The sequence below is a fragment of the Nanorana parkeri genome, unplaced genomic scaffold (genome assembly GCF_000935625.1).
Source record: "Nanorana parkeri isolate BGI_ZX_2015 unplaced genomic scaffold, ASM93562v1 scaffold1207, whole genome shotgun sequence".
Taxonomy (NCBI): Eukaryota; Metazoa; Chordata; class Amphibia; order Anura; family Dicroglossidae; genus Nanorana; species Nanorana parkeri.
Window position 1 is genome coordinate 392576 of NW_017307475.1, and position 16764 is coordinate 409339.

Below are 16764 nucleotides of genomic sequence, written 5' to 3' on the forward strand. Positions count from 1 at the left end.
TCATTATCATATGCACATTTTCCCAAAATGCTTTGTTTATAGCATAGTCCTATAGATCTTAATAGCTGTTTTGTAAATATGTTTGAATGTACATAAAGTCTTAATGGAACGTTTCCATTTACATTATTTCTTAATACAAATTAGTTAGGGGAACAAATGTCAACATAATGTGCTATTAAAAAATTGTTATGTGTGCACACTAACTGTGACTGCTTAGTAGCTAAAATGTTCTACAACACATATCTTAACTATGCTTTCTTCATAGTGTTTTATGCTGAAGTATGGTTTACATCCTTCTAGAGCTGGGGTAGCCAAATTTTGTCCCTCCAGCTGTGGTGAAACTACAAATTCCATTAGGCATTTCAATACTCTTGACAGTGACAGGTGTAATATTCAGAGGCTTGGTTTGTAGTTTCACCTCAGCTGGAGTGCTGAAGTTTGGCCACCCTTGCTTCAGGGTACTCAACCTTTTAAATGTGATCAATAGTTCTAGATGCAATGTTTTTAAATGCATTTAATTTTTAACTTGGCCAATATACATGATTATAGGGAATGGTGTCAAATATGCGTGTCCTGCTGTCATTGCTAACAGCAAAAAGTTTTCCCTGCACACTCGCCAGCCAGCATGCAAAAAAAGCAGGACACGCATATTTGACATCATTCACTATAATCATGTATATTGGCCAAGTTAAAAATTAACTGCTGGGAAAACTTTTTGCTGTTTGTACTGTATTAGGCCCTTCCATGTGCACCTTTCTGTAAAGCTGGTAACAAATTGATGAGTGCGTTTGCCATTTGTTTTGCTTGTCTGCTGTCATTGCTGACATACTTTTACACTAGGTGTGTCATCCTTATACTTTCTTTACTAATTAGAGAGAAGGTGACCCTTTAGAAAAATGTTAAACAGCAATCTATTCCTATAAAAGAAAACAGGACATACTTACCTTTCCTGGTGCCTTTGCCACCGGACATCACTGAGATGCTGAGAATTCTTCTGCTGAAGTCCAAAGTGACTTCCAGGAGTATCAGTAATCTGAGTTCCCACAGCTCTCACTGACTGCTCCCGCTGACCTCCGTGTTGGTATTGTATCCTGTAGTAGTTGATGGTCAGAGGGAGGAAACAGTGAGAGCTGAATAGGACACTCCCACCAACTTAATTTTCCTTTCAAACTGCAGCAGAACATTTCTCAGCATCTGAGTAGTATTCGGTGGTGCTTTCTAAATATGTCCTATGTTCTTTTCCAGGTATGGCTTTTCCATAGCAGCTGGGTTTGTTTACGTAAGTCATTGACCTGCAGCAAGCACCAAAGCTTGTACCTTTAAAAACAACTTGGTATAGACCCCACAGGTTCTTTTTAAATACAAGATACTGTATCAAATAAAACTTCAAGCATTTTTCTTTTAGCAATCAGTTCATATTGTATGAGATATGTGCCCTCTACCTTCTGTAAAATCTTGGTTTCCCATCCAACAGGTTATACAGTAAAAACACTTCAGAATCCAACCTCACTGTGTCACTTCTCCTCCTATTCATTACACAGCTGCATTAGGTGGGAGACCGTGCCAATTATGTGCAGAATAGCTAACTCGTGTATGTCAAAGGGTTAAAGCTGAATGCAGGCAGAAAAAAAACTAAAACAAAAGAACACTGGATTACTCCTCCATCCACTTTCTGAGACCGACTTAAAGTTCTCTTTATCCACGATCCAAAGTCTCAGGCCTATAGTTTTTAGCGCTGAAAAATGGTAGGGTACATCTGGCAGTATTCACATACCATACTGATTACATGGATGCTTTCCATTTGCATGGCAAGCAGTCAATCAAATGATCCTGTACTAATTGCAGTGATAATGTTGGTATGAGGGCATGGCATGAAGGCCGGCGGCTGCACAAAGACCAGCATACAAAACAACTTCAGCAGACTGGTTACCTTCATCAAAAGGCTTAGATTACAGAGCCATGGATTGAGATAAGCATTATAAACTTTATTTAAAAAAAATAAAAGCTGTAGATTATCTGGGATCAGGTGGGTCACTGGACAGAGTTCAGCTTCACGAATTCTGCCAGGTTTTTATTTTGGTCTGTGACCCCACTGGGTAGATTTTCCCTTATTTCAAGTCCCTTTGGCACCCTTACAAAAACAGGGGGTGCAGTCATCACTGGAACTGGAAGGCATCAAACACAATAAATAATTGTCAAAACTACTAATAATGTGTAATTGTTTTGACCAACTTGCTATCCTTTCTGGAAATGAGACATCTTTTTGGCAGGGACAAAGCAATAAATACCTGACTAAAGCTCTAACTCTTCCTGTTCTATTCAAAACAAAATAGAATGCTTTGGCTGGAGTTGGGATTTAATGCGGAATGAACAGGCTCCCTTATATTTTTCTGATATAAAAACATAGCTGATATAGGTATATTGATAGTGTATCAGTTCATGTGCAACTATATTATAGAATAACCATGAAAATTAGACCTATTAGGCATTTTCAATTTTTACATTAAAACTACATGGCAATTTTTACTCTGGACAAACACCGCTTTTAGACTTTTTGTACTATAATATTCCAGGATAGATCTGACTTGTTCTTTGGGGTGCTTATGACCACACCCTTTACTAGTTCATTCACAAATCTGTGTAAAATTATTTTGATTATATGAAAAAAATGTATTTAAAATAAAACATTTTCATGCTTACAAAATGCATTTTGTTTAAAACAGTGGTTATCCGTATTACATGCCAAGTCGCTGAGTGATTCCTCACATTCAATGGACCAAGAACCTGTTTTATTAGTATGCAAGGGTGCTTTGAAATTCAGTTATCACTTTAGTCTGGCCAACTTATGTAAAATTCCAGTCTAATAAGCTGCATAACCCTATTTAGTAATAAGATTATGTTCAAGAGGGGAAGGTCCTACAGCCACACCCATGAAGCAATATGTAGACAAAGACAGTTCTGAAGCCAAAAGGGGGACGCAGGAGAAAACCGAGCAACAAGAAGAGGACTGCAATCGAGATGATGCCTGTTGATTCAAATAGCAATGCATATGTGTTGAGGCTTTCCAAGATGAGCAGCAAATGTGAGATACTATGCTATTTGAATCAACAGGCATCATCTCGATTGCAGTCATCTCCTCATTGCTCAGTTTTCTCCTGCGGCCCCCTAGGTGGAACCAAGGTTGTGATTATTGAAGCCTCTGCAGTCCTGTTTTGCTCACTCCAATGGGAGAATAGCTGCTGCTATATTCATATATGGTTACAATCATCCACATCAAATGTTCCTCCTGATTAAGCCACGGCTGTGGCGAGATGCGTAGAGGATTTTCTACAACAGTAACCGTCCATTGATTCCAACTAAGGACTCCCTGATCATAACTTGTTCCTCCTGATGAAGCCACGGCTGTGGCAAAACTCGTAGAAGATTTTCTACAACAGTAACCGCTCATTGATTCCAACTAAGGACTCACTGATCATAACTTGTCATCATCTCTGTATACGAGGTTCATGCTTACCAAGTTGAGGCTGAGCACCAATATGCATATATATTTTTATGTTTCGTATTCGTATTTTTAATGCCTTTGATAAAATATGATATTTTTACACAATTTTAAGTGTCTGTGAAGGTCCTATAATTGCCTAAAAAGCCCTCCATGAATTCAAGCCCTTAGCCTTTTGGTTTCGGAACTGTCTCTTTTGTCTACATACTGCATAACCTTATTAAAGTGGCATGAAATCATGTTGCTGCTGCTAAACGAGTTAATATGTTTTAGGCATTAGAAAGGAGAGTGCTTATTTTTTGCAATTCTATTTGTTTTCCCAGCAAGAGGCTCATTTCCTAGAATGCACATCATTTGTACCATCTTATAAACACAGGCCTCTTTTGTGAATAAAATATATTTTTACTATGCCAAGTCAAATGTTTTCATGTCACACAATACAATGTCAACCTAAATTTATAATAAGTACTTTATTGCCATGTCTTCAGTGCTGCATCTACTTGAGCTATTATTTTTAACTTTTCAGTTATGTAATACAATTTATGTAAAACCTCATTGTTCAGAATGGAAACTCCTCACACTTTCCCAAGACAAATCACCATCTTTATCTTATTTTTGTCTTTAATTATCTCTATCCAGCTATGTTTTAGTCAGCTTTTACAGCTAATTGGCTGGATTATGTTACATTAGCGGTATCTCCAAAGCACAATTAACATTTGGCAGACTCCTTTAATGCTGACAGTCAGGAATTCTGTTTTGAAAAATTCAGAAATAAGTTTACATTTATATGTTATGCAAATCAGGGTGTGAGATGGGCCTGGGAGACTTTTATTAAGACAAGGAAGGTCAGAATATTAAAAAAAGAGCGGTAAATGTGCTTCTTCATATCACTATGTCCTTGAGTGCCATTCCAGGTAGATTCTACATGACTAGCTGCCCTCTCCAGCAGGCCCCCCAAAGCGAGAATTTATGTGGTGCAGTATAGGTCCAAATGTAGAAGTTTACACTTGGAGCTGAAGTCCATATGACCATTGCACTCCTGACCGCTTAATTCAAGAATAAGCAGGCGGGTGCAGCAGTGGTCGACAGATGGCACCGTCACATGCACATCATATGAATAGAACCCCGAACTCCAATTACAGATATGATGCATCTTTATTGACGTGAATGGGAAATATCATACAAGTGCAACGTTTCGGGGTCACGGGATCCACTTCTGGAGGCAAGGCTTTGCACTTGTGTGATATGTCGCATTCACGTCAATAAAGACGCATCATATTTGTAATTGGAGTGCCGTGTTCTATTCATATCATATACTTGGAGCTGTACGCCCACACCAAAAAAACAACCAAATGCAGTACATATTTGCATTACATGCACATTTCCCCATGTTGTCCCTCTTTAAGAATGCCACGAGTACAAAAAAAAGATGTATTTTTATTTTGCAATTGTAATCCAAGTGTTCGGTACATACCTGCATCAAGGACCAGGTTACATTGTTACATAGGTTGAAAAAAGGCAAAATAACACAAATAAATTGAGAAAATTAAACCACCTCCGAATCCTAAACTCACATTCCATCCAGAGAAAAGCAAAAACCCTTTTAAAGTGTGGCCCAGTTTGCTGAGGGACCGCAGGAATGTCATCATCCTCTACTAGGTGAGGAATGAAGAAGTGGGAGCCAGTGCCACCAAAATATGTACTCGCCACCTGAAGAAATAAATGCCATTGTGTGAAAGGCTTGCGTGGGGTGTGTGTATGTATGTGTAAGAGGATAATGGTGAGTCTAATTCTGGGGTAAAGTTCTGCTTTAAAGTGATATTAATGTCAAAAGAATTTTAGGCTATTTCAAATGCTGATGAAATCACTTACAATGGATACTGCTCCAGGATGTTTAAACGTTTTAGTTTCCTGCAGGTTTAGCTGGCCCCCTGAGCACTGGTCCTGACTTCCTGTTTTAGAGTGACTTTAAAGCAGAGTGCTATGCATTCACCTTTGTGTGTGCTACTAAGCTGTGTGTGTCTACACAAACACACAGTCACACCAAATCAAGATACCTTCTCCCTCTGTCCCTTGTGATCTTGTACTGGACAGGAAGTTCAGGGGAGCTGAGTTAGGAGACTTGGAAACAGCTGTTCAGAAACATCATTATTGTGAGTGTTTGGGCAAAAATGTCAAGCAATGCTTTGCTGGGCAATGTATATTTGTTTGATCTGGATTCATTATTGGAAAATAAATTTGAGTTTGATACTACTTTTAGCTATTGGCAGCATTTCAAGGATTTGCATATTTCATATATTGAGCAGTAGAAAATAAGCCTACACACTATTTAACAATGTTTTACCTAAGATTTGCACAAGTTTCACCCAAGATTAACATATTGTATTGAAAATCTGTGCATTTTGGGTGAAAAAGTTGATAGCACCTTCATGTTAGCTTCTCTCCTGGTCTTGCCTCTCAGAGTTGTCAGAATAGACTAGATTTAATTTTAAAAATAAAATCTCTTGTTCCGTCATTCCTTTTGGCATTTTGGATGCGAGTCACAGACCACAAATGTCAAACTATTGTATAAGCAGGAGCTTCTGGTTTCTGCAGACCATTTCAGTAACTTAGATTGGTAATTTAGAGTTACTGTAATGCAAGGGCTCTGTAAACGCCTTTTGCTGTTAAATATGAGTCATGTTTAGTTTGGAAGTGCTCATTTGCGGTTGTTTTGTCTGAGATATTGCACACAAAAAAGTCACATTACCTCTTGTTTTTGCTATGTCGTTTATTCAAGATATCAAAAGTGTTTTGCACATATTTCATGTGCCTAGTAATTGGTAGGTATTTTGTTGCTACCTTTTTATTAAGTATCCCTGTTTGTTTCCCTGCAAAAATGCATTCATAGGGCCAAACTCATTGACGATGTAAGAACTGTTGTAATTGGAAAGCAGCTCACTGCTCATGAAAAAAACTATTCTGTAAAATTTAAAATGGACCCCCAAGAAAATCATTATCTACACAACTAAAATGTAGAAGCTGTTTAAACTTCCATAAGATGTATAATTCTTGTGATACAGGTGTTGCTAACAGACAGAACAGCCAGGTTTTGAATTTCCCGAGGCCTCTCTTCAGACTGTCTGCTCTCTCCTTTATTTCAAAAGCTCTTAGTGTAAGATAGAAAACACTATGCACTACAGTAGAGCTTGATTGGCTTAGGGCTCAATCACACCAGAATTGCTGAGCTGCTTTAATCTGTATTGATCTTTGCAGGTTCAGTGCCAGAACACTAACAAAGAAAGGTTTTCCATGTGCCATATTCACACAATGCAAGGGCATTGGTGTGCATTGCATAAAAATGCAGCATGTCTGCATTTCTACGCAGCACACAAAAACGTGTTACAACGCGGCAGCACATCACAACGCAGTGTTGTGCATAGAGTTCAATTAACTTTTATGTTACCTTTAAAGTTTAAAAAGTAAGAAAATTTAAACACTACAATTCTTTGTAATAATACATCGTGGCCAACATGCACATGACTTAAAGTGCTGCCTATATCAATCCGAGTGCAGCTATGGGCGGTTACTGGTGGCTAATATGTAGAGAGATTAAGATTTTTTTTTTTACCTGCTGCAATGCATGTAATGATTTTTCTGTTTCAATATTTTTATTAGTGTTTAACATAAGGGAAACACGGTTAATGGGTTCACAGCTAATTAAAGGAGAACTATGAGGTGAGTTCTTTTCACTCACCTCATAGTTCTAGCCGACCTGTGACAATGAGACTGTCACAGGTCGGCTCAGTAGATCGGGAGGTGAGCGAACAGTTACCGGTGTTCGCTCCCCTCTCGATCCTGTCACAACTCTCTGCCGTGATAGGGGAGTGGCTGGATTCCCCCCTCCCCGCTCTTATCCGTCAGCGCTGACTGGCGGAACGGACGGGGGAAGGGGCGGGTACAGCTGGCTCTGCAGCTACAGCTACAGCTGTCAGTCATGCAGCTGGGCGGATCCCGGCACAATTGTCGTGATCTGCTTCAGCTGCGGCGTCTCAGTATTCCGCGAGCAGCAGCTCGCGGTATACTGCAGCGTCTCAGTATACCGCGAGCTACACTGAGCCTAGGGTGACGGGAGGACGCTAGTTTGTGTCCTCCCGTTACCCTAAGGAGAACTATGGGGAAAAGCCTTAACCGCATAGTTCTCCTTTAAGCCAGTAGTTAGATCGAAAACCGTTCAAACAAAATGAATGCAATATTATAGACTAAGGCTTAAAATTCTAAGAGCAAGAGGGCATCTTGCCTGTAACCATATACTAGGTAGTAAAATTTTCAGCAGCAAAAAAAACCCTTAGGGGAGAACCCAGGGGAGGAAGTTGGAACCAAACGGATAAGGGAGAAAGAGATAGTGGGGGGAGATCCCCCAGAAAGAAAAAGAAGGAAAAAGAGACAGGTAAGGAAGAAGAGAAGGGTAATAGTATCCCTAATGCTAATGGTGGTGGTAGTGGGTCCCATCTCATATCAACATTCATTACTTTGAGCAGCAACAGAGGCTGTCCAGCCCCCTACTTGCACCAGAACCGCCCCAAAGTTCGAAAAACGTCAAATTCCCCGATAGCTTGTTGGGTCCATATTGGGGTGGCGATACATGAGCCAAGGCTCCCAGATACCCAGACATTTACTATGTTTGTAGTCTAGGATACTTGAAAGGCGTTCATTAAGCATGACATGATCTAGTCTATTGTCGAATTCCACATACGAGATTTGTTGTTTCTTCCAGTTGCCAGCCAGGGTTAACTTGGCTGCTAGAAAAATAAAGTGCGACAAGGCACGCTGTGGCTTTGTCATCCCAAGTATAGATAAATGGAAGAGGGCATATTGAAGGTTTCTGGAAACATGTGTATGAAAGAGGAAGCTAATCAGTTTGAATATCTTAATCCAAAAGCGAGTGCCTGATGGGCATCGCCACCACACATGCACCATATCCCCCACCTCCCTGCAGCCTCGAAAACAAGCACTCGAGGAAGAAGGGAACCGGCGAGCCACCCGCGCTGGGACCACATACCACCTCATTACCACTTTATAGGCAACCTCCGCATTTGTAACATTGACAGAGCAGCTCGCCATATTCCCCCACATCTGTTGCCATTCTTTCAGTGTCCACTTCTGTTGCAACTCCCCTTCCCATCCCTCGACATACTTATGATCGGTATAGCTAACTAGCCTGCATGTAATGATTTTTAATGAATTAACTAAAGGGTGAAGTTTAGCTTTAAGAAAAACAAAATTACTGTAAAAAGGGCAATCCATTTGCATTACTTGTTTTTTTCAGCAAAGCTGACATTATAAAAGTAAAAACACAGTTATGTTCTTTTATAGCACTAGTAGATTGTGGTGTAATGTCATGCCACTAAAAGAGGTCATCTTTGACCAAGCAGTTTTCAGTGACCGATAACAATCAGCTAGGCCCTGCAATCTACAATAACCAATCACAGATCAGCTTTCATTGGTTTGACTAAATAAAAAAACTGTCAGCTGATTAGTTGTTCGAGTTACTGAACAAGGGAGTTTCAGTTGGTGAGAGTCCTGATATACAATATCAGGACTCTGGAATTGCATAATTTCTTATTACAATATTGGCACAGATCACATGACTTAAGTAAAGGCAAACCTTTACACTGGCTTTCATAGAGTGCTGTATTGTTGAAGCTTATAAGATTTTGCAATAAATTTTCTGGAAATCCTTATACATGTAGTTTACCTAGTGTAGTGTTTGTTTTTTGTCAACATAACATTCATTTGAATTAAAAAAAATTGTTTCGCTTTAAAATCTTCACCTCTTGATTACCTTTCTTAGGCAACATGTGCTGAGACAAATATGGAGGCTGTCATTGCTGACCTTAACCTTTGAAAAAGCTGGTTGCCTAGTTATCATGTGAAAACAATGTCTTTGTGCAGACGTTTTTGGTCAGACACTAGGAAAGTATTAAAACCAAATACAGGGATGAGGTTTGGGTACCATGGGTTTGTGGCGAATCCTGCAGGTTCAACATTCGCTGTTGCAGCGTATATATATGTGCAGATTCACCTGGGAGGATTTTTGTTAAACACTTTTAAAGGTAAGTCATAGGGAAAGCTGACAAACTACATAGGGAGAGGTCAGCTAAGAAACTTTACTCTTTGCTGCCTTTTTTATTATTATTAGGGGATTTTTTATTTTATTTTGTGGTTGATTTGGCTTCTGTCCCATCCAAATGAAACTTTGTTTTTTGATGTTAGGCTTCCATTTGTAAAAAAAAATTTTGCTTCAGGGGTGGTATTTTAGGGCTTTCATTATTTTGGGGGTTTATTGGCTTTTATTGTATGTTGATAAGGCCTTTATTTTAGTTTAAACACCTTTTTGTTTGTTGCAAGGGTTTTCCTAAAAAAAGTGAGCTTTTGTTTCAGGATTGGTGTTTTCATTTCTTTTGTGGGTTTGAAGAAAACATTCAACAACAATGTCTAAATCAACTCACATTATATCACTCATATTCATTCCCCAATCCCTGTAGATAAAATAAAAAGTTAGGCATACACCGGTTAGGCTTATTATCCCTAACTACAACTGCCCTGTTGGCCCAATTTTCCTCTAATGTATCAGCTGCAGTCTCTTAAATCTTGTAGTAAACACCCACCTGTATTATTTGTCTCTAGTACATTTTGGATATTATCCCTGATTAAAACTGTCCTGCTACTTGCCAATTTTAGACTTCTGTATCTTATTTCTTGTAGTAAAGCCCAAGCCTCTGCTTTTTCTGTCTACTAAATTTGGTCCCATCTTTGCTCTCTAAATTTGTCCTACTGATGACTGCTTATCCGCTAGGACATTTTGGACAATTCTCCCCTATTAAAATGTCCTGCTGCTCACCAATTTTGCACTGCTGTATCATCTGCTTTATTCTTAATCAGAGCTTTTATTGAATTGCTATCCTGCATCAGCGAGAACAGGGACAGCCACACCACACTACCGGCCAATTTCCATGTGTTGGTCAAAACAGGTCTATTACCATTTGATGAACACGTATATGTCGCTGCTATGCTACTTGAAAAAAAAAACTGAAATGAAGGAGGTAGGGGTGTTGCTGATTATATGTCGGCCAAGCTAACTGTAAGATAAATAATCTATTCCATAGCCAAATTTGTGCTGCCAGAGTATGCCTTGACTGAGACTGTCCTTAAAATTTGTACTGTTTCATATTGCTACGTACAGCTTTAAGGCATCTCCCAAGCATGTTAATGCCCTATGGGATTTGAGAGCGCTTTACCCATCACTACCCTTAAAAATGTCTTATAATATAAAAATGTTATCATGTTATATTATGATTAAACACAGTATATAGAGTAGTCGGGTTATGGACAATTATGCGGCCGGCATGCTGAACAATATTAGTTCTGTTCATTAGGGACCGCACTGTACTGTGATATCTTTCATGCTGAAAAGTCTGTTAGCGTAACATTATTGGAAACTGTACCTTTTGTCTACTGTTTAAAATACCACTCATCCATGCCAACTCAAGCACTTTTGTCCTAAATGAGTGCTTACTAATGCAAAAATCAGAACTAGGATGTGGTTTTAAAAAATGCATGCCACATTCTTTGCATAGATCCTACTGATCTGTTAATTCAATCAATAACAGAGAAAGAGATGGTAACATGTTATTTGCAGAGCATACTTCTATGCAGATTCTTCTGCAGCTGACTTTACCCACAAGCGTACACTAGTTGCCAAAGAGGGAACTGGAAAAAGTAAAAAACTAAATATACATTTTATCTGCTGTTGCAGCCCCTTAAAATGAACTTATACTGTGTTTTACCCATTTATACGTTAAACTCCTGTGTGACAGAAGACACCTGCTATTACTCTTAATTAACCATAAAAGCTATATCCGCTCCAGTGGTGGTGCCCTTGCTAGCCACTAAAGAATTCACATTGCGCAGTGAAATGGTAGTTAAAATGGCTTTGCAATGTCATAGAATGCTAGGCTCATCAAAATTTTACTTACTATCTCACCTTAAGTCATTTTCCTCCTGCTGCCATGTTCCTAAAGTTGTTGACAAAGATGACAAAGATGAATAGAGTATTGAAAAGCAGGAAGTTGACAAGATCTACATAATGTGGAAAAAAAATCTCATCTATTTCAGAATGTATAGATACCGTAGTAATAATGGCTACCACTAGTTATTTTTTTAATTCTGCACCTGCTTTCATAAATCCTAAAATTGTATATACTATATATATTTTTTTTAAGAAGGATGATCCATTTTTTATTTTTCCTCCTATAATTAACATAATCCATCACGCTTTACCAAATTCCTTTTTATACTGAAGGCATGCTTCTGTTTATACAAGTTATCTATGCATCACACCTTCATTCTGAATCTGAATTACAATCTAATGCAAGTTAACAAATATTTTATTGTTATATTTTTAAGCATTTTATAAATACATTTTAAATATTTGTATTAATGTATAATATGGATTGATTTATTTTTTATTTTTTATTTAAGTGTTGAAGTTATTCGCCTGGGACATAGTTACTTTATCAACTGGGACCGTAAAATGTATTATTCCAAAAGGGGCACTCCTGCTGAAGCTCGGACCACTACTCTAAATGAAGAATTAGGACAGATAGAGTATATATTCTCTGATAAAACAGGGACACTAACTCAGAACATAATGACATTCAACAAATGTTCAATCAATGGCAGATTATATGGTACGTAAGATACATGACTTATATACAGATTGACCTTTGATACTGTTTATTTTATTTGGGCTCCTTAGACTGAGATCCAAACCATTAAAGTTGAACTCCAGACAAATTGCTAAATATAACATTAAAGTACATATATGGGAATTGTTGCCAAAAGATTTGTATTTCTGGCCAATCATTTCTATACTTTACACAAGCCTGCCAGACAGCACAGTGGTTTCACTGCTGAAATTGCCCACTATGTATATATGGGAAATCATTGGTGCATCAAAAGAGTTATAGCTCTGCATCCTCTGGGTCTGCTGCCTTCACGAGTGACACCTCCTCTCAATTCAGTGTACTGCTCATACATCTAGAGGAGATTTTTAATGCATTTTTTTATGTAATTTTCTTTTTAAATTTGTGAAATAATGTAATTGAGTAGGTCATATAAGTACATGCTCTGTTAAAATTGAACACTGTGCAGTGTACAGTGAATTGCTATTTATTTTATTAATGGTTTATGTTGACAGTACAGCTGGAATACAGTAATTCCCAATGCAGGGGGGTAATAACAATAAACAGATTTATGTTTTCCGGTGTTGCAGGATACATTATATAGCAAATACCTTACAATATTATGTTTTGTGCTCTAAGTTAAGGTGCATATGAGATCTGTTTTTAGTTTAGATGCATTCAGAGTATCTAATCTGTTCCGGGACGTACAGAATTTTATTTTTTTAACCTACCTAAATTGAATGCACCTAAATACAGGTATACCATGTAATATCATTGCAATGAAAATATGCATTTAGAAATGTCCTATACATTCATATAAAAGCATGTATGACATTGCCAGTTTTAATGAGGCCTAAATTTGCATCATTGTTTGGCTTTGGGGGGATTTTTTTCTTTTTATTGAATTAATCAATGCATCTTACTTGTTCTATAGGTGAAGTACGAGATGAACTTGGTCGAAAAGTGGAAATTACTGAGGTAACAACTTCTGCTTTCTGCAATATTGGTGTCTGCATCATGTACAGCTTACTAATTTTTCATATTTGTAATGTTATTCTCATTAGTTCTGTTTTCAAATTGAATATATCCACTCAAAAGTGATATTTTTAAAGCTGAATTCCTGGCCAAAAAAATAGTAGTACAGCCTTTACATTGGATTGGTGTAATATATTTGATGACATATTCCTCCTTGTATGCCAGAACCCGACTGGTGCCTATCTGTCTTTTTTAGCTTTTTAAGGTGCCTGGAGTTAAAGTGACATTAAACCCTCAGATTTTTTTAACATAAAACAATACTGTAATGTGCACCTTACTGTAATCCATGGTTGTTTCCCTTCTCTTTGCTGCTCTTCCTTTTAAATCTGTATCTGTTCTCATGCTGGGCAGAACTTCAGTTTTGCAGCAGACTGCCTTGTCTCTGAAATGGATACATGGTGTCTGTGTGTAGGTTTGCAACCTGAGCCAGCACTACAGGAAGAGGCACTCAGCTGCAAAGGGAAGTTCTCCCCCAGCATGAGAAGACATGAGGATTTAAAAGGAAGAGCAGCAAAGAGAAGGGAAACAGCCATAGATTACAGTAAGGCACACATTACAGTATTGGTTTATGTTAAAAAATCTGAGGGTTTAATGTCACTTTAAGTTTTAAAGAAGATGTAAACCCAAAATGCAAAAAAACACACACAATCCTGTGTAAAAGAAAGTACACACTCCTTGGATTCTGTGGTTTTTAGTATCAGGACATAAAAAAATCATTTGGTCCTTAGTAGGTCTTAAATTGGGTAAATACAACCTCAGACGAACAGCAGACGAAAATCATCAGGTATCAGTAAATTGACCCTTCAATTAATTTCCAACAACTTAGAGTGGCCAGGAGAATGACAGCTATATTTATTAGTTGCCATGGGTTGTATCCCTCTGGTTAACGGTTTTTTAATAACATTCTAAATTTTTACATAGGGGGGATTGAGATCAAATCTTACTTTTTGAGATTGGATTTAGCCTCCCTTATTGCACTGCATGGGTGGTCTCATTTTATATGATAATTTAAATACTGATTAGGATAATATGTTTCCATATATGTATATCATCTATATACATTTTACAGACTGTGCTTTCTTCTTTAAATTATTAATTTAGATTTGTATGTGTGTCCATGTATATTCCAGAAAACACCACCAGTGGACTTCTCATTCAATCCCCTTGCTGATGGCAAGTTTCAGTTTTATGATCACAGCTTAATTGAGTCTATAAAGCTGGAGGAGCCCCACGTGCACGAGTTTTTTAGAGTGTTGTCACTCTGTCATACTGTCATGTCTGAAGAGAAAAAAGAAGGTTTGTTTGGAGCTAAGCATACTTGCATGTAGATTTCATTTGATACACACAAGAGAAAAACTATTACATGAAAGAAAAACTAATACCATTACATTAATTTATGAGCCCAGTCATATTAAAAGACTAATTTTATACATGTGTGAATTATTGCTGCTTGTAACTAGGGATGCACCGATACCGTTTTTTTTAGTTACGAGTACCGATATTTTTTCTTTCGGTACTCACCGATACCGAATACAGATTTCGGATGTCCCATTAAGGAAGCCAGGTGGCGTGTAATGACTCCCCACCTGGCTTCCTGATTAGCAGGGAAGCTGTCTCCATGCTCCCTCCCTCACCAGGTGATGAGGAAGCATGGAGCCAGCTTTCTGGCCAATTAGGTAGCCGGGGTGTGTGTAATGAAACGCTGCCCAGGTTCCTGATTGGCCGGCTCCATGCTCCCTCATCACAAGTGACGAGACAGCATGGAGACGGCTTCCCGGCCAATCAGGAACCCAGGCAGTGTGTAATGACTCGCTGCCCGGCTTCCTATTACCGGAAGCTCAAGTGTCGGGCTTGGCATCTGAGCATTTGGGCGAGTTCGAGTAGTCGCCCAAATACTCGGCATCGATACCAATACTAGTATCGGTGCATCCCTACTTGTAACTGTGGAATTGCCACCTTTCACAGGCCAGCCTGTACAGAAACACTGGCTACATGAGCTCCTTATGGTACTTCACACATGAATTCAGCTGCTACTTCTGTGTCATCAAAGTTTTTTCAGTTAGCCCCTGTATAAGATCTCTCGTTCTGAAAATTACTAGTTGACTGGCTTTCAGTAAGCCACTGACCCAGAACAAGTATACAAGTTAGTATTCAAATGCCAACTGAACTGCCAGCTTCTGAACAGCTTGGCCTGCATGTACATTTGGTGAAAAATATGAATAAAGGCATGGCACAGATACAGACACAATTCATATACTGAATATTGTCCTTACATGAGCTAACTACATAGCATTTTCAAAATCCTCAGCCTTCCACTATAAATTTTCAATGCAAAAAGGGTTTACCCAACACCTAATGTTAATTGCCCCCTCACACTATAACCCATGATCCTGATAACACTGCTTTCCAGTATACTAAAACACAACACCTGGGACAGATGTAAGCCTCAACTTTCCATACTTGTATCGGAAGACTCACTAACTTGTTTTGTAATCAGTGGCTGCTTTCATTCATGGAATCTTGTTTGGCTAAAATTGTCATATATTTCTTCTGTACCTCTTTGTAGAAAAAGAAAGTGAATTAACAAACTGAAACTTAAAAGTATTATTTCCAGAATTTAGACTTCGGGGTTGATTTACTAAGGGCAAATAGGCTATTCACTTTGCAAAGGAAGTTCCCCTTAGCTTAGTGTATGAGGTGAAGCTCTGCTGACTTCCATCATCCAATCACGGGCAAGCAAAAATACTGTTTTACATATTTTTTTTAATCTTCCTTGGTTGTGATTGGGTTTACTTTGTAAAAGGGAATTTTCACTACATTTACTAAACTAAGAAAATTGCCTTGCAAAGTGAACAGCCTATTTGCCTTTGGTAGATCAATCTTTTGGCATACACCAATTAAAATTATTATAAGATTATTGGGAGTATAATTAATTAAGTACTTTAAGTATTCTATCTAATTACTCCTCCTGAACGTAACAATTAAAATACATGCGTCCATGTGCGTTTGGAGCTCATTTCTATAAACACCGAATATCATGTAATGTTTGCTATGGCTGAATGCACACTTAGACATGTAGCAGCGTCTAGATGCAAGTCTAGCTCAATTTACATAAACAAAACTTTTCTGCATCCCGGGACCTTTTAGCCTGGTGTTGCACAACAACTAAACACAGAAAAAAAGTGACCTGGAAAGCATAAAAGTTGTTTATACTTGGCAGATAACTTCTCTTGTGCGGCCTGTGTGCATAAGGCCGTACAGACTAAAATGTCTAAATTTATGACTCTTAATGTAGATATTAGCTGTGTCAAGCAGTTCAGCAAAGTCCTATATATTACATCTACAGACATTCCTTTATCCAAGTTTCTGTTTACATTCTCATAAAAACTAAGATTTGTTTGACAACATCTGTATTTCATAACTCTGTGCAGGATATCACATATATTTTTTTATAGCACACACTCTTGTTAGTATGTCAGCCATTACCAATCACTCAAAAATCTT

General features: G+C 38.2%; 1 protein-coding gene across 1 annotated transcript in view; it reads left to right on the top strand.

Moving 5' to 3' along the window:
• Positions 1 to 16764, top strand: part of LOC108796986 (probable phospholipid-transporting ATPase IM) — a 209310-nt gene that overhangs the window by 145726 nt on the left and 46820 nt on the right. The window contains exons 12-14 of the mRNA XM_018568555.1: positions 12023 to 12231; positions 13160 to 13203; positions 14391 to 14556. Of these exons, the coding sequence (XP_018424057.1) occupies positions 12023 to 12231; positions 13160 to 13203; positions 14391 to 14556 (419 nt within the window). The remainder of the gene's footprint in view (positions 1 to 12022; positions 12232 to 13159; positions 13204 to 14390; positions 14557 to 16764) is intronic.